Source organism: Lithobates pipiens, unplaced genomic scaffold (assembly GCF_037356315.1).
Source record: "Lithobates pipiens isolate NorthernLeopardFrog02 unplaced genomic scaffold, aLitPip1_a1.2 Scaffold_13, whole genome shotgun sequence".
NCBI lineage: Eukaryota > Metazoa > Chordata > Amphibia > Anura > Ranidae > Lithobates > Lithobates pipiens.
In genome coordinates, this window is record NW_027507718.1 from 296,358,596 (window position 1) to 296,382,432 (window position 23,837).

Genomic DNA, 23,837 nt, shown 5'->3' on the forward strand with positions numbered 1-23,837 from the left:
TTGAAGGCACATGACTGAAAAAGGTTTGCCAACCGACTAATTTTCTGGTGGGGGGCTGTCCCCCTGTCAGAACACAATAGCAGAGCAGAGGAAATCGCTGTACTAACACTGGATAGTTAGTACAGTGGCTCTGACCTGAGCTGTCGTGTGTATGGGCTAAAGGGCTTTAGTAATTCTAATGCTGGCCACACACACACAGCATTGCACAAAAAGATATTAACCTCCTGCAACAAGTTTGACTTGAATAAAGGCAATTTACCAGTACAGTTATTATAACCTCTTGGTGTTTGGTAGCTGTAAACAGTGTCAAAGAGTTGGTTGAAATGGTTTATGTTGCCTGAAAATGATATTTAGCATAACCATAATGCAGTCACATTGTAATAAGTGAATCCAGTTAAAGATTTAATGAACAGTATGGACATTTGAGGTGGTTGTAGGGTTGCCACCTGTCCAGGATTCACCCGCACAGTTCGGGTTTGGAATCATAGTCCGGGTTTCAAACTGCCTGAAAACCCGGACACATAATTCAGACTGGACTATGGCTTCCCAGCAGGGTTGCTGGCTGCAGTTGTCGAAGCCGAGAGTGTCTATTACACTTTTTCACACTACCCTAAGCCAGCACTAACAATCCCCCCCCCCCCCCCCCCCACACACACACACACATAGACGGGAGAGGAGAGAGGGCTCAATCCACTCCTCTTTCTCCCACCCCTACCCCTCTGTGTCTGCCCACACTCCAATCCCTGGGCTGTGCCTCAGAAAAGGAAAGTGGGTGCCGGAAATTTGAAGTCTAGCAGCCTCAGATACATATGGATGAGAGGTGCTGGGTGCCAAGGGGTGATGGAGCTCACCATTCATCCCCGTCTGTGATTGAAGTCTCCCCCTTCTCTCTCCTGCCTCTGAATGAGTACACACAAAAAAAATCAGGGTTCTCAGAGCACCCCTTACATCAGAGTTCCCCTTTACACCATAAGCCACCCTTACAGCAGAGTCCTCTCCGTATATCAGAGTTCTCAGTGTTCCCCCTTGAATCAGGGTTTCAAGAACATCCCTTATGTCAGAGTTCCCAGAGTTCTCTCTTACATCAGAGTCTGCAGAGTCCCCCCTTACAGTGTAAGATAACTCTGAAAGTGGACTCTGATGTAAACGGGTACTCTGGTGATCAACTTCATATGCTTAGAAATGTTACTTAATTGCAAAATATATGTATAGTTTATACTATTAAAAAAAAAAATGTGCGCCGCTAATGTGTTCGGGTTTGACTTGAAGAAAAGGTGGCAACCCTAGGTGGTTGGCATAATCAGATTGCCTAGAATGGGCAGAGAACACGCACTACAGACAGCTTCAACTTATCAGGAAGTAAATAATAACATTCAGACAACCGGCCTGGCTGCTTCTCCCATCAAAAAGCCTTAACCTGCATATAAAACAGGTGGCATGCCTGTTCTAGTGACTGGGATAATTATGCCATTGCTGTGGTCACAAAGATCTGTTTAGACAGATGTAGACAGCCTAGCCCGCAGCTGTTTCTTACATACAACACAGGTACCAGTCCTGAGACTGAGCTCACTTCTCCCAGGACACAGGTTGTTTCTCTCTGTCTTCCTAAACGCACACACAGAGCTTTAGTGGCCCTCCTGCTTATGAGGGCTTCCAAAGTACAGTTCCTTACACGGGCCTAGAAACCAGGCCAGGAGTGGAACATTTAATACTACAACGAAAGGTCACAGGATAGACACGGAATTCTCTAGATCTGACTGCACAGACAGAATCCACCAGGGTGATAAGCACCTTTCTTTACTTGAACATCTCACTCTCTTTTTATCCCAGCCCATAATGACACAGATGGCCCAGTCAGTTCAGGTTGCATTCCTACTATGTTACTTAATGCTTTTCAATAGCAAACATTTTAGTTCCTTCTTACAAAGGGCTTCCCAACAAAGTGACTTGAATAACATTTCCACACAAAATATATTCTTTATATCAGGTTTGAGTGTTCACCGTGGAACAGGTGTTCTGACAGGCTTCCACTTCACAATAATGTCAATTCTGCTGCTCTCTCTGTATATACCCTTCTGTTATGCTTTTTGCCAATAATGGGTTCCAACTTGCTTTGGAAGTCATGATTGACAACTCAATTTGCAGAGAAGGCCCATTCTGGGGAGCATGCCTAACATCTCACAACCTGCTTCTCTCTCTAGCTACTCCCATCTAACTATAAATACTCCAGTAACCCCAAGAAAATGATTATGAGGCCCATTGCCTGGTGCCAAAGGGATGAGATTACCTTAATTTAACAGACTAGCAAACTATTCCATGCTTGTCTGCTGGTGACCCACATACATTAAACTGTCCCCTAAACCAGCTGCAAAATGACTGGAATGGGTCAATTGTCCTGTAAAGTTTAAAGGGCGACATTAGGAAAGGTCCATAATACCCCAGAACCCCCAATGTTGGATTAAAACCTGCCTTGGAAAATAATAGACAAATTTGAATTTGATAATTAGTGATTATGAAGCTAGTCCATAGTACCAATACTTTAATAAATACGTTTCATGACATCTACAGACACTTGTGTGACCACAACAACCAATATAATAAATAGCTGTCTTATTGAAAATGAATGGCACCATAACACACTAATGCATGTAAAGTACAATAGTGCAAATATATATTCAATGCAGTTCTCCAAATGTAAATCTGGCCATAGATATAAGATGTGCTTCTCTAGAAAGTATTTTTTTTAAACAATTGTTTCACGAACTTACATGTTTGTATTTCCTGAGCATATGTTCATGCATTGGAAGGGGTAGGCAGACAATGCTGGCGAAAAAAAAAATTAGATAAGGAGAAAAGAAAACATTTCAAAAGCTTTTGGATAGAGGATCTGGGGACAGGGTAGTACTGGCCCCTGGACCAGTATCAGTTATGCGCTGCATACACCGGGAGCGGGATTTCGGTCGGAAAAATCTTGGATGTTTTTTCCGACGGAATTATGCTCAAACTTGGCTTGCATACACACGTCACACAAAAGTTCTCAGAACTTTCGACTGCCAAGAACGCGGTGACATACAACACTACGATGAGCTGAGAAAATTAAGTTTGATGCTTCCGAGCATGCGTTTTTTTGTGTGTCGGAATTGCATAGAGACGAACGGAATTTCCGTCAAGAACTTTTTCCGTCTGAAAAATAGAGAACCAGCTCTCAATCTTTTGGAAATTCTTTTGGAAATTCAGACAGAAAAAGTTGGATGGAGCATACACACGGTCGGAATATCCAACCAAAAGCTCCCATCACACTTTTTGACCGTGTGTATGCAGCATAAGTGTTTTTGTGCTAGTAACCCTTAGTGCAGATACTTCACAATTAAGATATTGATCAGAGCTGGACCTACAGTCAATGACACGTGGTGACCATTATATAGTTACTTGATCCCCAGACCTGTGATCACAGCTTCGAACAGATAGAATTCTTCTGTTGCAGCTCTGAGATGTAATGTGAATGAATTTCAAGAGCCGAAATAGAGGGCAGCTGCTAAAAGTAGTAAGAAGTTGGATATATAAACGATATCCTTTTTCTAACAACCACCCTTTACCTTGCTCACCAAGTACTGCAACACCAGGGTGCACTTTACATTGTACACTTTATTTAGCCCAAAAAATATTGTCCCTAGGGACAATTAATTCTATTTGTCCCACAAACCAAATGTTCCCAGTTCCACCCTGTATCCATAATATCCACCATTTCCTAATTAAATTTTGTCATTTGGGTTACGAACAGCTTATAGCTAAAGGTATTTTCATTATGTGAGTTATTTATTCAAATGATGTAAGATATAATGTATAGCAAAAGACTTAATCGTTGTTTTTCTCTCCAAATCTATTTTTAGAGCTTAGGCGCAGTGAAAGCCTCTCCGAAAAGCAAGTTAAAGAAGCCAAGTCTAAATGTAAAAGTATTGCCTTGCTGCTGACAGCTGCCCCAAACCCCAATTCCAAGGGGGTGTTGATGTTTAAGAAGCGTCGCCAAAGGGCCAGGAAATTTACTTTGACAAGCTACGGTACTGGTGAACTAGAAAGGCAGGTGGACAGCGAAGACGAGGACGAAGAGAATAAAGAGAATACTTTCAATGTTACATTTTATGGGGCCAGTGAGTCAGATCTAGATGACGATTTTTTTTCAGACCCTGAAAACGACACAAAAATTGTAACATTTGACTGGGATACTGGACTTGTAGAGTTTGAAAAGAAACTTAATAGTGGTGACGCAATGGAGGAGCTTCCAGAGACCAAAGGTAAAGGGGTCCTTATGTTTGCAAGAAGGAAGCAGAGGATGGATCAGATTTCAGCAGAGCAAGAAGAACTCCGGAAACATAGTATCGAAGAAAAGGTGTCTGTCATAGAGAATGTAAATAATACTATTTCACTTCAGACACAGCAACAGCAGAGCATAAAAATGCAGAGCTGTGTGAGTAAAAGTTATATTGAGGTCAGCAATAGCCAAACAAGAGTTCAGAATGGTTTTGTTGGAGCACATGAGTCAATCCCTTCACTTCAGCCTCCATCTAACAGAACCCCAAAACCTTTTGGGGGATTACAGAATAGGGCCGCAATACCATTTTCTCCTACTAGAAATATAGCAAGTCCAATGTCAGATGTGCCTGCACCACCCCCTTACTCATCAGTTACTCCACCCCCTGAGCCAAGGTTTCATGTGTCTTCACCAGTGTCTGCCAAAGCCCAAGCAGCTGTGTGGGCTCCATCATTTTCAACAGAACAAATAGCTTCTAGAGATGAACGAATCTCAGTTCCAGCCAACAAAACAGGAATTTTACAGGAAGCAAAACGAAGGAGCACAAAACCTATGTTCACTTTTAAAGAACTGCCTAAAATAAATCCAAATCCTGAGCTTCTTTCTCTTGTTCAGACCAGAGAAGGCAAACGTAACACTGGTAATGAGTCTGGACCTGAAGAAGATTACCTTAGTCTAGGAGCAGAGGCATGTAACTTTATGCACGTCCATGCTGGCAAGCAAAAAACTCCTCCGCCTGTTGCCCCAAAACCTTCAGTTAAGTCCCCTACAGCAATGCCAACTTCACCAGTATGGGCACCTCCAACTGGTGCTCCAGCACCACAAGTGTTTTCAATTCAAAATCCTCCTCAGAGGGCATCCCCTGTTGAAGCTAATACTGTACAACCAAAATATAATTCTTACAACCCTCCAACTGTTGCTCCAGTATGGGCACCGCCAACTGCTGCTCCAGCACCACAAGTGTTTTCAATTCAAAATCCTCCTCAAAGTGCATCCCCTGTTGAAGCTTATGCTGTACAACCAAACTATAATTCTTACAACCCTCAAACTGCTGCTCCAATATGGTCACCGCCAACCACTGCTCCAGCACCACAAGTGGTTTCAAGTCAAAATTCTCCTCAAAATGCAGCCCCTGTGGAAGCTAATGTAGCGCAACCAAAATATAATTCTTACAATCCCCCGACCTCTCTTAATTTATCAGGCCCCTTAAGAGGCCCTCACGCAACAGTTCCAGTAGCAAATCAACTGTATACACCAAAAACACCTCCTACTACTCCATCAGGAACATCTGCTGTTGGAACAGCTTATGAAATGCCAGCCTTGAGAGGTAAAGGAGCTGAGTTATTTGCAAGGAGACAGTCCCGAATGGAAAAATTTGTAGTGGATTCAACTACAGTGCAAGAAAAAGCAGCTCGACCACTCTCTCCTACTCCTTCTTTACCACCATCTTGGAAATATTCATCCAATGTTCGAGCACCTCCTCCTTTAGCATATAATCCAATCCAGTCACCACTTTATCCCACTGCCGCAAACAAATCTGTTTCTAAAACGGGATCTTCAGCTGCCAAGAAAAAGCCTACCAAAACACTCAGTGCTCTTCAGGTCATGAAACATCAACCATATCAGCTTAATTCGTCCTTGTTTACTTTTCAACCACCATCTGACAGTGCCTCTGATACTGAAGCTCCGAAGAAAAACACTAAGTCAGACTTTAGTTCTTCTACCAAGCAAGCAAAGTTCAATAAGCCAGTGAATACTGCTCCTAGTAGTAGTTTCGTACCACCACCTGAAAATTCTCAGCCAGTCTACAATACACAACCTTCCTACCAGTCCATTGCGTTAAACCCATCCAGTGAAACCCACAGAATCAGCTATCCAATGCAGCCTAGACAAGAATCACCGATCACACAACTGATCGCTCCTCCGAGGCCTAAATTTTCTGCAAAGAAAGCTGGTGTGACAGCCCAGGTGTGGAAACCAGAAGTTGGTGAAGAATAGTTTTATTTTGGAAATATGTTTTCAGCTGAAAAGGAATAGAATAGTTTGCAGTGGTGGCGACCTGACATACTGTTTGTTCTGAGTTTACTTAATACCATTACATTGTAGCATCCTTTTAATCTGGGTCCAAATCACTCAACTCTTTTAAAATAAATTGCACACTGGTTTACCTATCATTAGAACTTCATTGCAGTACTTACCAATACTAGATGCCCCAAACGGATGCCTACAGTTGTATACTATTAAGTAAGCAGGACTGTACTGTTTATGCTTTATAATATATTAGAATCTTACTCACTAAATACAATGCTACTGTACATACATAACTTAATTGACCCAGTTCCCCAGTATTTTTTTTTTTTCAAATTTTGCAACTGCAGTAGAGAGCAGTGTAAAATGGTCCATAACTAAAAAGAAGGTTGATAATGTAGATAGGTGTTTTGTGTGGGCAATTTGACTGTAACCAAAGAATGAGTTTTTATTTTTAAATAATTGAAAGGTGTTGTATACAAAGTATGTAATAAGAAAAATAGGGAAGGGCAAGTGTTGGGTCACTTCTTATATAATATATTGATCATTACATTCTGAATTACGGTAATATTCAGTGAAAACAGCTCACATAGTAGACTTTTCACACCCACACTTTTTTGGCTGCTGTTTACAACATAGAACCATATTAGAATTTATTCAAATTCTTTAAAACAGGTATTTTTAAAAGTTTGTAGCTTATAATAAACATTTAAAGGTTCCCTAAATGAAAGTGTAGCTGTACAACAGAAATATAATCAAGGCAATTTATAAGTGATGCGTATGCTAGTGGGCGCTGAGTAAATGTTTTATTTATCTATCATGAACTGAAACTACTATGAGGTGTATGAGTCATGTATATAATAAGTAGACATCTGCTGTCACTAAGACAACTCACTTGTGTGGGGTTCTAGTAACAAAGGATGATCTGGGATCTGACATAAATGGTTTTATTGACTGGTAGTTTTTTTGGAGTTTTTTTAGAGAGGTTTTATAGTGCTACATCTGTGAAATGCAATTAAACCTTTTCCCTATATATTTTTTTATTTTATTATTATTATTATTATTATTATTATACCCTACACCAGCGATAAGCACTATAATAATTAATTGTAATTTTATGAAATAATGAGAAGGATTTTTCCTGTATATATGCATTTAGAAGACTGGTCAAAGCCATTTAAAAAAATAGAAACCTTGTTTCACGCACAGGCCACCCGATCACTGTGATCAGGTTAAGTCCGTACATTTTACAGTACTGTCTACTGTAACACAGGATTGCATTACATTATAAAATATAAAAGGCATTTATTTTTAGTTATAAAACATTCAAATCTATGCTTGCTTTGGTGACAGATTACCTTTTTAAAGCAACTCTGTAAAAAACTTAAAAAAACAGCCAACAGAAGAGTATTAATTCTTACTAGTCTCAATAGTACTCCAGTCTTTGTTCACATGCAAAGCTACAGTGACCAAAAAAAATAAAAATAAAATGCCAGCATCCAACACTTCCTGGTGTGTCAGATATCTGCGTCCCCCACTGTGTGCTTTGGTTCCTCCCATTGGCCCCTAGCTCACCACTGCGTTTCTGCAGAGCTGTAGTAATGAAGTGGCCAACAGGGAAACCACAATGTGCAGCAGGGGACGCAGGTATCCTAATTAACCAGAAATGGCAGGTGATGGAGATTATTTTTTAGCTGGTGTAGCTGTGTAGGAAAGCAATGCCACCAATGCCGGGACTTGTAAATATTACTCCTTTACAGACAGTCTGTTTTTCATTTTTTTTATTTTAACAACAGAGTTGCTTTGGCTTAGACATAGCACACAAAATGGATGTCTTACAGTACATAAATGCTGGGGTAGTTTTATGCAATATGGGTTTTTCTACCATAAAGATCCATCATGTACGCTTACCTACTTTTTTCATGTGAATTGTACAAGGAACATTTAAAAATGTATTTTATTGAGCCTATAAACTAGGAAGACAGACTTTGTATACACCCTCATAGCAGAAGATGCTTTGCAGTTCTGCAAACTTCAAGCCTGAGATATTAGTAGTGTATGTTTTTGAGTCTCTGGCATTTTTGCTGCTTTCATATACATTTTATTTCTCAACGTTTGTCATTATCTTTATGTCACTTTTTTTTTTTTACTCTACCATCCACTTCTGTAATCTTTCTGTAATCAGAAATGCTGCCCTACTTACAAGAATGTAACCTGTTAGTTTTGAAAACTGACGAATACAGTAAGAAGAGATAAAATCAGAAAAATAAATGTAATGTTACTTTTTAAAAGAAAAAACATCACCCAAAACACCTAAAATAGTATTTTACATTATACATTTATATATTACATTATTACATTATACATTAATAGTATGTTATATTATGGAGGGTGTCTAAATATGACTACAGTCCAACAGACATTAGGGTCAAACCAATTGCACTTAGTAGTCAGCACTCAGTAATAAAAATGTAAATGCATTGCAAGTTTATTCTTCTGTAGCCCAGAATATAATCTGCACACATAGCTCCTATCAGATTTTATTGGATTGCAAAAATGAAACCACGTGCCAGTTTTGTGCTGTGGCTACATAAGTACAGATATTATCAAGTACTAAAATAAGACCCTTAAACATGTTGCTTTATGAATCATTGCCTGTTCACCATATCACTTTGTGATGTGCATGTCCCATCAGAACTTGTGGTTTTCCTTTGGTATTAGTTGTCTAGGTAGGATGCTTTGATCAATTTATAATTTAATTATTCAGTTAATTAAACAAGTTGCCCAACAAAATTAATATGCCTTTTATTATGGTAATTTCCACGCCTACTTGCAGTAATTGCTAGGGTCCACTTCTTTGCCACTTGAGAAAGATGGAAAGTAATCAGCAATAGAAGGCCCTCCTCCACTTGCCAACCCTAGTAGAAAACTTTTCTAGTTTGAAGATTGCAGATCACTGTCCTCAGGGCAAATCTAGCAATGCTAGCAAGTAAGCATGCCCTTTTGAAGCCAGTTGGATGGATAGATAAGCTATCTGATTTCATCACACACTAATTAATGAAAGTATGTGTGCTGTACTTGGATGGCATGTTTTTAAATTACACATATAAGAGGTGGCTTTCAAGTAACTGGAAACTAATGGCCTGATTAACCAAGGCTGTAAGCTAACTCTCTGCACTTTCAGCCTTTGGTGATTTAGCAAGGGGTCCTTACCATGATGTACAAAAACCTTTAAGTATGTTTAAAATTGATTTCTGATTTACCACTGTTCCCATGATCAATTATTTTGGGAAATTTGGGTAAAATAAAAATTGCCATGAGGTGGAAGACCAGAAAACCTATGTTTTTACTGTAAAACCAGAGAAATGGATGTGATAACTCCATAAAAGGTTTTTGCACCTTTAATCCTGACTGTCTGAAAACAAAAAGACAGATTACAGGCCTGTCAAACCTATAGGCTGTTTTCACATTGTGGTAACTGCAATGCATGGAATAAATGTACATTGCATTGTGGTGTCGCTCAGAATTAGCATTAGCAATAATAGTACAGAAAAATTATTCATTCTTTGCATCTCACCACACGAAAGAGCATGCATTATTGTCCATGCACAAATGTGAATAGACCTTTCATAAGTAGTCTCTCAGTTTTTTTCTTTACAAGTCTTAGATTTTATCTCCTCATGCACTGGTTACATTCTTGTACACATTATAGGCAAATTCTGAATGATCTCAACGTTTGCTGCACATTTTCATTTTTCCACTGTTGATTTGCTGTATTTTTCACTTTAACATTAAAAAAAAGAATATTTCTGTCTTCTTTTTCTGTCTCCTACCTTTTATTTCAGTGCATGACTAATAATGTAGTTTAATCACCTTAAAGAGAATTCTGTATTTAGAACTATTTTTTTGTGACTATTAGGTGTTTTGTAGCAAAAAAAACTGAAGCATCGATCCTTAATGAGAATCCCCAAAGCACTTTGGAATACTAAAATTCCATAATAGTGGATGTAGAAAATTGATGTTAATGGGAACCGGCCAGCCACTAATAACTTGTTTTTGAAGATGTAAGCTTCAAGATGTCATACTTGTGTTTCCTTTACCAGTAATTGAGTGGATTTACCAAAGGCAAATAGACGGTGCACTTTGCAGTTGCTCCAGAGCTTAGTAAATGAGATGAAGTTTCACTTTGCAAAGAATATCCAATCGCATACAAAGAAAATGAAAAAGCTGCATTTCTGCTTGCACGTGATTGGATGATGGAAATCAGGTGAGCTTCCCTTAATTTACTAAGCTCTGGGGCAACTGCACTTGCAGTGTACACAGTCTGTTAGTAAATCCACCCCAATAAGGCCCCTTTCACACATGCGGACCATTTGTTTTATCAGTTCAGTCAGGATTTTTTAAAGAAAACAAGGAGGAAGTTTACATCCGTTTTTTACGTCAGTTTTTTATATCCACCAGCTAGAGTCTTTAACCACTTGAGTCCAGTTTCATGCAAAAACAGGCTGTTTGTCCGTTTACATCCACTTTTCGTTGAATCGGTTTCTTAACGGAAGAAAAATAGGGCTTTGATGCATTCCAAAAAACAGATGTTGACAGAAATGGATGTAAACAGATGCTCATCCATTTACAACTTTTTTTTCCATCGAGATGCACTGATGTCCATTTTTCATCCGTCAATGGATGGATGAAAAACTGACAAATGGTGGACCATATGTGAAAGGGGCCTAAGTCACATAAAACAGATGTTTTATTGGTTCTCCAGACAAATGATATGCGTATGCTTGTTAAAGGTCAGTGAACCACCAAATAGAGAACAAAGGAACCGTGATGACAGCAACTGATAACTTACCATAAAAAAACAATTGGCTGTTTTGTCCTAAAATTTCCTTTTTTTTATATATTTGTATTTCTGTAAAATTGAAATCTCTAATTTTAGATTAATACGTTAAAATTCACAACAATGTAACCTGCTCTGAGCTATGCTCAAACTTGGTTAATAATGACAATGCCACACCTGTGCAATCACACAGGCTGCAGGTGCCTCTCAATTCCAGACACAGGATTGAAGGTTCCGTCCCACCCAAGACACTTTAGACCTGTCAAACTATAGGCTCTGACCCAGCACTATCAAACCTAGAGAAAACTTAACACAGTTTTGTCTGCTCACATGCTGGAGCTTCTCAAACTGCACCTCTGAGAATCCTCTGTCATTTTAGCAACCATTTTCACAGCGTCAGGGCCTCGGACTCTCACAATATATATATAGAATATATTGTGCTATCATTTTTTTTGTAATTAACCTCCCTAGCGGTAATCCCGAGTCTGGCTCGGGTTGGGAATTTACTAGCAGGAGCGGTAACCCCGAGCCAGACTCGGGATCGCACCGCTGGATGCAGGGGAGGACACAGTGAGACTTACTTACCTTGTCCCCTGGATCCAGCGATGTCCCCCGCGCTGTGTGATCGAGTTGTCCTCCGCTCGATTCACAGTGCCGAATGCCGCCGAGCTCCGTTCCCTTCGACGTTACGGCGCACGGGAGCGGAGAATGGCGGGAAATTCAAAAAAGTAAAAACACACAAAACACACACAGTACTGTAATCTTACAGATTACAGTGCTGTATTAAAAATTACCCACCCCCTTTGTCCCTAGTGGTCTGTGCAGTGCCCTGCATGCACTTTTATATTATAAATACCGTTTTTTCTGCCTGGATTGTTCATAGCAACCAGAAAGTGTCCCTTTTTCAGTGTTTTAGGATTTGATTACATTATTGAATAATTTTTATTATTCTTTATTATATTATAAACTTTATCATACCCGGGATGTCTACTAGACTCTGGTTTGAAGAGATTTAAGAGCGTTATTCCTAAAAATTACAGGACTACGAAATAAAACGCCAGATTTCCATGCAAAATAATTGTACCGCTTTCAGCGCCTAATTCCAGACTGAATCATACCGCCAGGGAGGTTAATAAAATGCAGTCTTTTTTTAGGAATACTTGTCACAGGTGCCTACAATATGCCTGCTGCACTCCTATGGACTACATTTTGGGCTTGTATCCACCAGTACGTCACTTAAAATTGTTTCTTTATATATATATATATATATATATATATATATATATATTTAAAAAAAAACATTGGATCTCCCCCCCATTAGGACCATCTTAGCACACCAGGCACACAGGTTGAGACTATAGTTGCCATCTCATCCCTTTAAACCCGAACACATATTAATTTCACAGGTTCCGTGGCTCATTAAGGTGGTAATTAAACTCACTTGGTGCCTTATCTGCATTTAATCAGCATCAGAACCTGTGTAATTCAAAGGTGTTCGGGTTTCAAGGGATGAGGTGGCAACTCTAGTTGGGACACCCATGGCTGGAGATATAGAAGCATGTGGGTCCTCAGCTGTGTTGATACCTGTCATCACCCAACAATTGTTTCAAGAGAAGAGGTTTAAATAAAATGAATACCCAAGTTAACACAGTTCAGGTGCTGCCAGGAGCCAGGTTCAAAATAAAATAGATGCCCAACTCCAAACACAGGCCAGGTGCTGCCAGGCACCAGGTTATTAGGCATTGGATGCAATGAAGCTAATGCAGGCATTCACATTTTTATATTTAACTTATTTACTCAATTTCCTTCATTGGTGCAGGTTATATATTATCCTGGCCCCTACTTGGCAGGGGTAAAGGAGTCTACTCCTGGGGGAAAAAAAAAATGCTGGAATTTCCAGACCCAGTTCGAGTGAATACAATAGAGATTCATAACAGTAATAGCAGGACTGTAGCAAAGATTATAGTTTCCATACAGTCATGGTTCATTTGTTTAATTAAGTAGGAAGATTTACTAGTATAAAGATAGCCTTGAAATTGTACAGCTTAATGCTGAATGAAAAAAATGAATAAACCATCCTGGTTCTAAATAAATTCTCATAGTTACCCCTTTATGACTTTTCCTGAAGATAGTGGTTTTAACCACTTCAGCTCCGGACCAATAAATACCTTAAGGACCAGAGGTCTTTTTGCAATTTCGCACTGCGCTGCTTTAACTGGTAATTGCGCGGTCATGCAATATTGCACCCAAACGAAATTTGCGTCCTTTTCTTCCCACAAATAGAGCTTTCTTTTGATGGTATTTGATTGCCTCTGCGATTTTTTTTTTTTGCGATATAAATGGAAAAAGAGGGAAAATTTTGAAAAAAAAAGATATTTTCTTCTTTTTGTTATAAGAAAAATCGAATAAACTAAATTTTAGTCATACATTGAGGGCAAAATTTATTCAGCCACATGTCTTTAGTAAAAAAAATGTCAATAAGCGTATATTTTTTGGTTTGCGCAAAAGTTATAGCGTCTACAAACTAGAGTACATTTTCTGGAATTTACACAGCTTTTAATTTATGACTGCCGATCTCATTTCTTGAGGTGCTAAAATGGCAGGGCAGTACAAATCCCCCCCAAATGACCCCATTTTGGAAAGTAGACACCCCAAGGAAATTGCTGATGGGTATGTTGAGCCCATTGAATATTTATTTTTTTTGTCCTAAGGGATTGAATAATGACAAAAAAAAAAAAAAAAATTTTTTTTACAAAAAGTTGTCACTAAATGATATATTGCTCACACAAGCCATGGTTATATGTGGAATTGCACCCCAAAATATATTCCGCTACTTCTCCCGAGTATGGGGATACCACATGTGTGGGACTTTTTGGGAGTCTAGTCGCGCACGGCACCCCGAAAACCAATCACCACCTTCAGGATTTCTAAGGGTGCAAATTTTTGATTTAACTCCTCACTACCTATCACAGTTTCGAAGGCCATAAAATGCCAAAATAGCACAAAACCCCCCAAAATGACCCCATTTTGGAAAGTAGACACCCCAAGCTATTTACTGAGAGGCATGTTGAGTCCATGGAATATTTTATATTTTGCCACAAGTTGCGGGAATATTACAAACTTTTTTTTTTTTGCACCAAGTTGTCACTAAATGATATATTGCTCACACATGCTATGGGCATATGTGAAATGACACCCCAAAATACATTCTGCTGCTTCTCCTGAGTACGGGGATACCACATATGTGGGACTTTTTGGGAGTCTAGTCGCGCACGGCACCACGAAAACCAATCACCACCTTCAGGATTTCTAAGGGTGCAAATTTTTGATTTAACTCCTCACTACCTATCACAGTTTCGAAGTCCATAAAATGCCAAAATAGCACAAAACCCCCCCAAATGACCCCATTTTGGAAAGTAGACACCCCAAGCTATTTACTGAGAGGCATGTTGAGTCCATGGAATATTTTATATTTTGCCAAAAGTTGCGGGAATATTACAAACTTTTTTTTTTTTTGCACAAAGTTGTCACTAAATGATATATTGCTCACACATGCTATGGGCAGAAGTCAAATTACACCCCAAAATAAATTCTGCTGCTTCTCCCGAGTACGGGGATACCACATGTGGGGGACTTTTTGGGAGCCTAGCCACGTACGGGACCCCGAAAACCAAGCACTGCCTTCCGGATTTGAATATAAAATGCTACCAAAAAACCTGTTAGCGATGGCAGGGATCAGGCCTGACTCTGCGATCGCTGCAGTTATGTGTTTAGTGTTTTGTAAGTGACAGTGATCGATCGATACTGCACTTGGGTGGGCTGGGCAGAGGGGCAAAACGCAGGTGCCAGCAGGTATTTGGGCTGATCCCGCTAACAATGCGTTTTTTTGGAACCCTAAACTGCTGGGGACGCTAGTATAGATCTGATCAGATCAGATATTGATCTGTTCAGATTCTATACCACTACGGGAGGTGTATGCTTTGTGTGTGGGTGTTAGCGGTACTGGCACTAACCTAGCGCTGCCTGGGGCGACGCAGACCCTGACCCTAAAACCTAATTGATATCACCCGCCGGGTGATCAGGGGGTTAAATCTTTATTGGGTAATAAATGGTGGGTGCCCTGATGCTATAAAAAACAAACTAACCAGAGTCACCCGTAACACTTATACGGTGATCAGTGGTGAAAGGGTTAACTAGGAGCAATCAGGGGGTTCAAATTTTTATTAGGTAGTATATGGGGGTCCCTGGCGCTATATAAAAACCTGACGGGGAACCTAAATAACTAACTGGCTAACCAGCGTCACCAGTGACACTTATACTGTGATCGCTGGTGAAAGGGGGTGAAAGGGTTACCTAGCAGAAATCAGGGGGTTAAAACCATTATTGGGTAGTATATCGGGGTACCTAGCGCTATAAAAACCTGGCGGTGAACCTAAAAAAATAACTAGCTACCTAGCGACTGTAGCGACACTAATGCAGCGATCAGAAAAACGATCGCTTAGTGACACTGGCAAAAGGGGGTGAAAGGGTTAACTAGCAGAAATCAGGGGGTTAAAACCATTATTGGGTAGTATATCGGGGTACCTAGCGCTATAAAAACCTGGCGGTGAACCTAAAAAAATAACTAGCTACCTAGCGACTGTAGCGACACTGATGCAGCGATCAGAAAAACGATCGCTTAGTGACACTGGCAAAAGGGGGTGAAAGGGTTAACTAGCGGCAATCAAGGGGTTAAAACCATTATTGGGTAGTATATCGGGGTACCTAGCGATATAAAAACCTGGCGGTGAACCTAAAAAAATAACTAGCTACCTAGCGACACATGCAGCGATCAGAAAAATGATCGCTTAGTGACACTGGCAAAAGGGGGTGAAAGGGTTAACTCTAGGGGCAATCAGGGGGTTAAATCTTTATTGGGGGGTGATAGGGGGCTACCCTGGACCTAACACTAACTGTCCTGACAGTTTTTACTGTCACAACTGACACTGAATGCATTGATCAGTAAAGAAATGATCAATGCAATCAGTGACACTGTGACTGGGGGGGGAGGGGGGGCGGGGGGGGATCGGGGGGAGATCGGGGGGGGGGATCGGGGGGGGTTTGTGTGCCTGTGTGTACCTACATGTCAGTGTAGTGTTGGTGCACACTTACTTTTACTTTTCTCCTCGTAGTCCGGTCAAAAAGACCGCCCCGAGGAGAATGACATCACTTCCTCCTTCCTGTGTAAACAATACACAGGGGAGGAAGCTTCTCATTGGCCAGGAGCGATCCAGAGGGGGTGGCCGAAAACCAACGGCCATCCCCTCATCACGGAGCGCTCCTGGACCGAATCGGACCGCCGTAACCAGCGGGAGGGGGTCCGATCGGACCCCCCACCCGCTGGAAGGCAATCACGTAGATGTACGTGATTGTGCCTGCCTGTGCCATTGTGCTGACGTACATTGGCAATACGGCGGTCCTCAAGTGGTTAAATATCAATAATCGGCAGTGGATTGGGTCAGCAAGGTAGCATAATTTATACAGCAGACACATGGGTTTCATTTTCTCCTTCCTCTATGTAAGCTGCTAAAGCACATACTGCTTAGGGAGGCACAGGAGTGGATGAAGGTGGCAAGCCAGTGGGCTGGTAAAAACCAACATGTATATCATTTGGCTACGTCCTCTAATAACTCCTCCCATAAATTATATGTTCCTAAATTAACTCTACAAAACACAACAAAAAAATACACTATATACTAGCCTTTCTCAATCTTTTTTTTATGGAGTAACACTTGAAATAACTGTCAGGCTGCAGAGAACTTTTTACTAAAGTTCATTGGAATTTAGTGTGATCAGCAAGTTAAAGACATAAAAAACAAAATAATGAGGACGGTCGCTTACTTAGCAAAATCCAGACTAGACCATTTTTAATATGCCCTTATTTAAGGCTGGGTTCACACCATCACCGATGCTTCCTGGTTCACCGTTTCAGGTCCGATTTCAGCCCTAATTTTTGGCTGAATTCGGACCTGAAATGGACTAAAAGATGCACAGGGTTCCTGAGCAAATTTGCACCGGAGATTTTTGAACCGGCCCCATAGAGAGCCGATTGAAATCTCCTGCTATTGAGAATTGCCCCACATCCAATTCGCAATGGTGTGAACCCAGCCTAAAAGACAAAAAATTTTTAGTTATCGTCAAGAAATGAACAGTAATGGCCAGAAAAGGAACATAGATACATACCGTAATTAAAATTGTAGTATCATTTTACATTCGTTATCTGTAAAGAAATACCCTTTTATGTGGTTGTATTTTATATAATTGTTGAATAAGGACTCAGTTTGGATTTTATGGTTAAGCAGGACACCGGAAATGTGGCCCAAAGAGGATGCAGAATTGAAGTCGGTCTCTGGGTATTATACTACAATCTCATAAAAAACTGTGCCAACCTTCCACAGATTTGAAAGACATTGACAAAGTATGCATTGCATATATCTAATTTATCAGTGTAGAGCAAGGCCACAATGTATTGTTCTATAAGTAAAGACTAGTAGCGTACAATATCCTGTGAAAACTTTTATATCGTACACACATAAATGAAAAACAGATTTTTGATTGGCATTGGTTATTATTCAGTTGTTTTTCTTTACACGGTATTATTATATAGGCACAATGGTTTGGGTTTGGGGCCAGCTCCAAAAAACAAACAAAAAAAAAACTTATATTTAAATGTAGTGTAATTACTGGTAAATCTCAAGCTGACTTTTAACCTCTCTTAGGGACACCAATGATAAGAATTGCCAGTTCTGCCCATCTGTTATGGCCATCATAAAGCAAGCTATTAGTGTCAAGTTCCCCTGGTCAGTCATCTACAAAGGGGAGTGTATAAACAGCTGCAGCAAAGTAACACCTTTGATATCACCCTTGTGGAAGATGCTGTGGACACAAATCATTGAGATGTAACTCATCCTCTGTCATCCCAGAGGAGATCTCTCACTGGATGGCTAAACATGCCCACCTAAAAGTAGCTTACAAGTTTTAGGTGGGGCTGTCTTTTATATTACACATGACATTGCTAGCATAAGCAAACATGAATGTAAACTGTACACAGAATATTATGGAATGCCATTGAGTAAATTCACATTACAGCAGACAACACTGTATCAGAGCACCAGAAACCAAAAACGCTTTTATTCATTTTTAGAATTAAAAGCAAACTCAACCATCCCTCCATGTCTCCATGCTTTATTTTGCTGAGAAATCACTTTGAAAAACACCCCCTAGCATTTATGGTCATGGCCATCTTGAGTAAGGGCAAATGATTTAACTAGCATTTAGTTCCTGGAATCCATCTGTCCGTAGCTCAGGCATGCAGGCAGGGAGGTGTGCTTTGCTGAGAAAACCCCTCCTCCTCTCCTATCCTCCTGAAGATTCCTGGGATGTATCACATCATTTGCCTAGACCTGTAAACCAGGAAGTAACTGAGGAAATGTAATAAAAAAAAATTATATGATATAATTTCCAATTTATTAATGCTAGCAGCTACGGATGAGCGTCGAGTTCGAGTCAAACTCATATTCGACTCGAACATTGCCTGTTCGGCGAACAGTGAACAATTTGGGATGTTCGCGGCAAAATGGAAAAACTGCGGAACACCCTGTATAAGTCTATGAGAGAAATCTAAAGTGCTAATTTTAAAGGCTAATATGCAAGTTATTGTCCTAAAAAGGGTTTGGGGACCTGGGTCCTGCCCCAGGAGACATCTATCAATGCAAAAAAAGTTTTAAAAATTGAAGTTTTTTTGGGAGCAATGATTTTAATAATGCTTAAAGTGAAACAAGAAAAGTGCAATATTTCTTTAAATTTCATACCTGGCAGTGTGTATAGTATGCCTGTACAGGGGCGCATGTTTCACGTGCTTAGAACTGTCCCTGCACAAAGTGTCATTTCTGCAGGAAAAAAAGTAATTTAAACTCACTCGTGGCTATAATGAATTGTCGGCTCCCCGTAATACAGAGAACAGTCGTTGAAAGTCATTGATAAAAAAAAAGCGTCATTGATAAAAAAAATCAATTACCAGGCCCTTCAGGCCTGGTATGGATATTAAGGGGAACCCTGCGTCAAATTTAAAAAAAAAATGATGTGGAGTTCCCCCCAAATATCCATACCAGACCCTTCAGGTCTGGTATGGTATGAATTTTAAGGGGAATTCCACGCCAAATAAAAAAAAAATGGCGTGGAGTTCCCCCTAAAAATCCATACCAGACCCTTTATCTGAGCACACAACCTGGCAGGCCACAGGAAAAGAGGGGGGGATGAGAGAGTGCCCCCCTCCTGAACCGTACCAGGCCACATGGCCTCAACATCGGGAGGATGCTTTGGGGGTCTGTGACCCCTCAAAGCACCTTGTCCCCATGTTGACGAGGACAAGGGCCTCATCCCCACAACCCTAGCTGGTGGTTGTGGGGGTCTGCGGGCAGCGGCTTATCAGAATCTGGAAGCCCCCTTTAACAAGGGGACCCCCAGATCCTGGCCCCTCTGTTTGAAATGGTAAGGGGGTATAAAAGTACCCCTACCATTTCACAAAGAAAGTGTAAAAGAATGTTAAAAAAGACACACACACCGTTGAAAAAGTCCTTTATTAAAAAAAAAAAAAAAAAGATTCCAGTGGTGGTAATCCACTCTTGCTATCCAGTAACAGATGATCATCTCTCCGGGGTCCAGCGATGGCTGATCTGATCCAGCGATGGGTGATCTCTCCCTCCAGCGCAGAGCATCCATCTTCTGTCTCCACTGGCGGAGACACTGCGGGGTTCCCGGCAGCCTGACATTTCTTATGTGGAGGGCGGGGCCACCCGTCACCTGACCCTGCCCCCTCTGATGCAAGTGGGAAAGCCTGGCTTCCCCAATGACTTGTGGGTGACCCCGCCCCCCTCTGATGTAATGGAAACCTGCGTTAGAAATGTCAGGCTGCCGGGGTCCCCGCAGTGTCTCTGCCAGTGGAGACAGAGGATGGATGCGCTGCGCTGGACGGAGAGATCACCTGTCGCTGGATAAGATCAGCCATCGCTGGACCCCGGAGAGATGATCATCCATCGCTGGATAGCAAGAGTGGATTACCACCGCTGGAATCTTTTTTTTAAATTTTAATAATGGACTTTTGCAACGGTGTGTGTGTCTTTTTTAACATTCTTTTACACTTACTTTGTGAAATGGTAGGGGTACTTTTGTACTCCCTTATTTCAAATGGGGGGGCCAAGATCTGGGGGTTCCCTTGTTAAAGGGGGCTTCCAGATTCTGATAAGCTCCCCACCTGCAGACCCCCACAACTACCGGCCAGGGTTGTGGGAATGAGGCCCCTTCAACAAAAGCATCTTCCCAATGTTGAGGGCATGTGGCCTGGTACGGTTCAGGAGGAGGGGCACTCTCTCCTCCCCCTCTTTTCTTGCAGCCTGCCAGGTTGCATGCTTGGATAAAGGGTCTGGTATGGATTTTTATTGGGAACTCCACGCCATTTTTTAAAAGAAATTTGGTGTGGAGTTCCACTTAAAATCCATACCAGACCTGAAGGGTCTGCTATGGATATTTGGGGGGAACCCCGCGTAATTTTTTTTTAAATTTGATGCGGGGTTCCCCTTAATATCCATACCATACCTGAAGGGCCTGGTAATTGAATTTGGGGGAGCCCCACGCTTTTTTTTTATCAATGACTTTCAATGACTGTTCTCTGTATTACGGGGAGCCGACAATTCATTATAGCCGCAAGTGATTTTAAATGACTTTTTTTACTGCAGAAATGACACTTTGTGCAGGGACAGTTCTAAGCACTGCAAAAATGCGCCCCTTTACAGGCATACTGTAGACACCCCCCAGGTACGAAATTTAAAGGAATATTACACTTTTATTGTTTCACTTTAAGCATTATTAAAATCACTTCTCCCGAAAAAACTTCAGTTTTTAAAACTTTTTTTGCATTGATACATGTCCCCTAGGGCAGGACCCAGATCCCCAAACACTTTTTAGGACAATAACTTGCATATTAGCCTTTAAAATTAGCACTTTAGATTTTGAACGTTCGTGTCCCATAGACTTTAATAGGGTTCTAAAGTTCACACGAAGTTTAGGTCTGTTCGCAGGTTCTGGTGCGAACTGAACCGGGAGGTGTTTGGCTCATCCTTACTAGCAGCATAAGGATTAAAAAAAAAAAGTCAATGTTGATTAAGAGAGTAAAAGTTCTTCTTTAAATGGGAATAAACATTGTAAAAAGGAGAAAATAGCATATTTGGATTCAGCTATAATAAGTTCATGTGAGTTTTTCTTTTGGTTCTCTTTTGTACTTGTAGGTCGGGTGTATGGAAAGGTGGGGCCTACAATGGTAGATAGGTTGTTTGTCACATCTTCCATGTTTCCCCATTAACTTGTTGGACACCAAGCACTGGGTCACATGGAAGGCCTACCCTGTGTAGGTTCTTCTGGCCTACATTAAGCATTGTGTTACAGGGCTGCTTTTCTCACACACATGGGGTACCTTTGCTTTGTGTTGTCTTCATCAATGCCTAGGAACCAGGCTGAGACTGCAGTGAGGGAATACTCAACCTCAAGGTGGGCATCCACTCTTAGAGATGAACATACACCATGCACACTGACACCGCAACTTTTCTCTAGTTATCTCTTGGTTTCTTGGGTCAATGCACAACTTCTGTGTAGTCTGCATTTAGGAGGGACAACCTGAGCCAATGTCCACATCCAACTTGGGCTATATGTCCACATCTACCTGTCAAGCATTTTCCACTACTACTCCTCAGTAATGGAGTGGGACCCGCCATGCACTCTGCGTGGGATCCTCACATGCACTTAACTTGTGAACCTCTATACCTCTGTACAGGATAGGGATCCTCTGTGGTGGAATACACTCCTGTTGTTATGAGAGACAGACAGCTGGTGGAAGGAGTGCCGGCAACATCTCTGCTGAGGTGAGTGTGTCTTATCTGTCCAATCAGCTCTCAGAGCTCTCCTCTCTGAGCTCTGCAGAGTGTAACTTCAGCTCTCCCCTTTTTTCTGAACCCTCAGACAAGCTTTATAATTCAGCACTTTGAACAGATGTGGAGAGTACTGCAGATAGAAAGGTACAACTTATGTAAGAGGATTTGCTTCATCTCTGTGCATCACCAGAGGCCGGTCACTTCACTGGGCATATGCAAGGGTTTATAACCACTTTAAGATTTTCAGAGAAATCATGCTTTACTGCTGCAAGGTCATTAGAGTGAAGATGCCTTTCGCAACACCTCAATGTTTACTTATTTTAATTTACAAGTGACATTTTTTGGCTGTCGCTAAAGGAAAGACAGCTGACAAACTGATAAACAACTACACTTGTGACAGCTTGTTTTATATACATGGGTCATGCAGTGGGCTAAATGATTAGGCTGTACTTCACTTTCATCTGCTTCTCAAGAAACTAAGCTTGGTTCTCAAGATTGCATTGCATTGCAGGTAGCAAAGAGCAAATTGCTTAGAAAACCAATCTTGTGAATATTTATCTTTACATGAATGAATATATGCATGCAGAGATTTGTCCAATGTGCATAGAAAGGACGCATTTGTGATTCATGACTGTCTGGATAAATTGTGTAATTTACCGCACAGCACACAAATCTCCAAGAAAATATTCAGAGCCGTCAAAAAGAGATGACTCCCCTGATTCAACTGGGGACATAAAGTAGAAAGTAATGAGCACTTTTGCTGTGAAAGTAATGTAGGGGGTTGTAGTGAAGGCTTATACGACCAGCAGGAATTGCAATGCATAGACCATAAAAATAAATCTAATGAACAAACATTAAGACATTTGGTTAAAAAAGAGCTTTATACCGGTAGCTTCATTACTGTTAATTTTGCCAGGCTAAATTATTATAAAAAATTATTTGGGGAAGGCAGTGCAAGCAGCTATTGTCATATGCAAGTGCAGTAGCCTAAAAAAGTTTATTTATTACAGGTAATTATATAGCTCCATCGATTTCTGCAGAGCTTAACGTATATGTCCCTGCCCTCAAGGAGCTTAGAATATAAAGTTCCTAACTCACATTCATACATACACATGGCCAATTTATACAGGAGCCAGTGTACCTGCCAACATGTCTTTGCAGTGTGGGAGGAAACCCATGCAAGCACAGGGAGAACATGCAATCTCCATGCAGGTGGGTCATGGTGATCGTCCAACAGAAAGGTGCAGGAGAGGGTGAGTCAGTCCCTCCTAGAATGCACACTCACCAGACCCAAATGACCCTCCCTTACAGAGGGTCAATCTGCATTTTTGGTTTATCCCAGACAGTTTCTCTTTAGGGTTTCACCCCGATCTTTGAGGACCTTAAGGTCATAATGTGATATAAAAAATGCCAGAAGAGCAGCAGTGCCTCAGAACTTGCACCAGTGTATACAACTTAGGAAGCTTTAACCAGTCCCTGCATGCCTTACTCGAATTGGCATGCATTCCAAGCCTGAATTGCGATCTGGATGTGATGTCATGAAAGCCCGGAAGTGACGGAATTAAGGGCTTGAGTGTTACCATAGTTCTTTTTTTCACTGCTTTCACTGTTATAAGCAAGCATTTTTTTCTGAATAAAATCCATTCATTCAGTGTTAACTATTGTGATTAGTTGTGATTGACCACAGCTAATCAAATGG

General features: G+C 40.9%; 1 protein-coding gene across 1 annotated transcript in view; it reads left to right on the plus strand.

The window, feature by feature from the left end:
- The window catches only part of SYNPO2 (synaptopodin 2), a 355,380-nt gene that overhangs the window by 272,287 nt on the left and 59,256 nt on the right, over positions 1–23,837 (plus strand). The window contains exon 4 of the mRNA XM_077476817.1: positions 3,891–6,277. Within this exon, the coding sequence (XP_077332943.1) occupies positions 3,891–6,277 (2,387 nt within the window). The remainder of the gene's footprint in view (positions 1–3,890; positions 6,278–23,837) is intronic.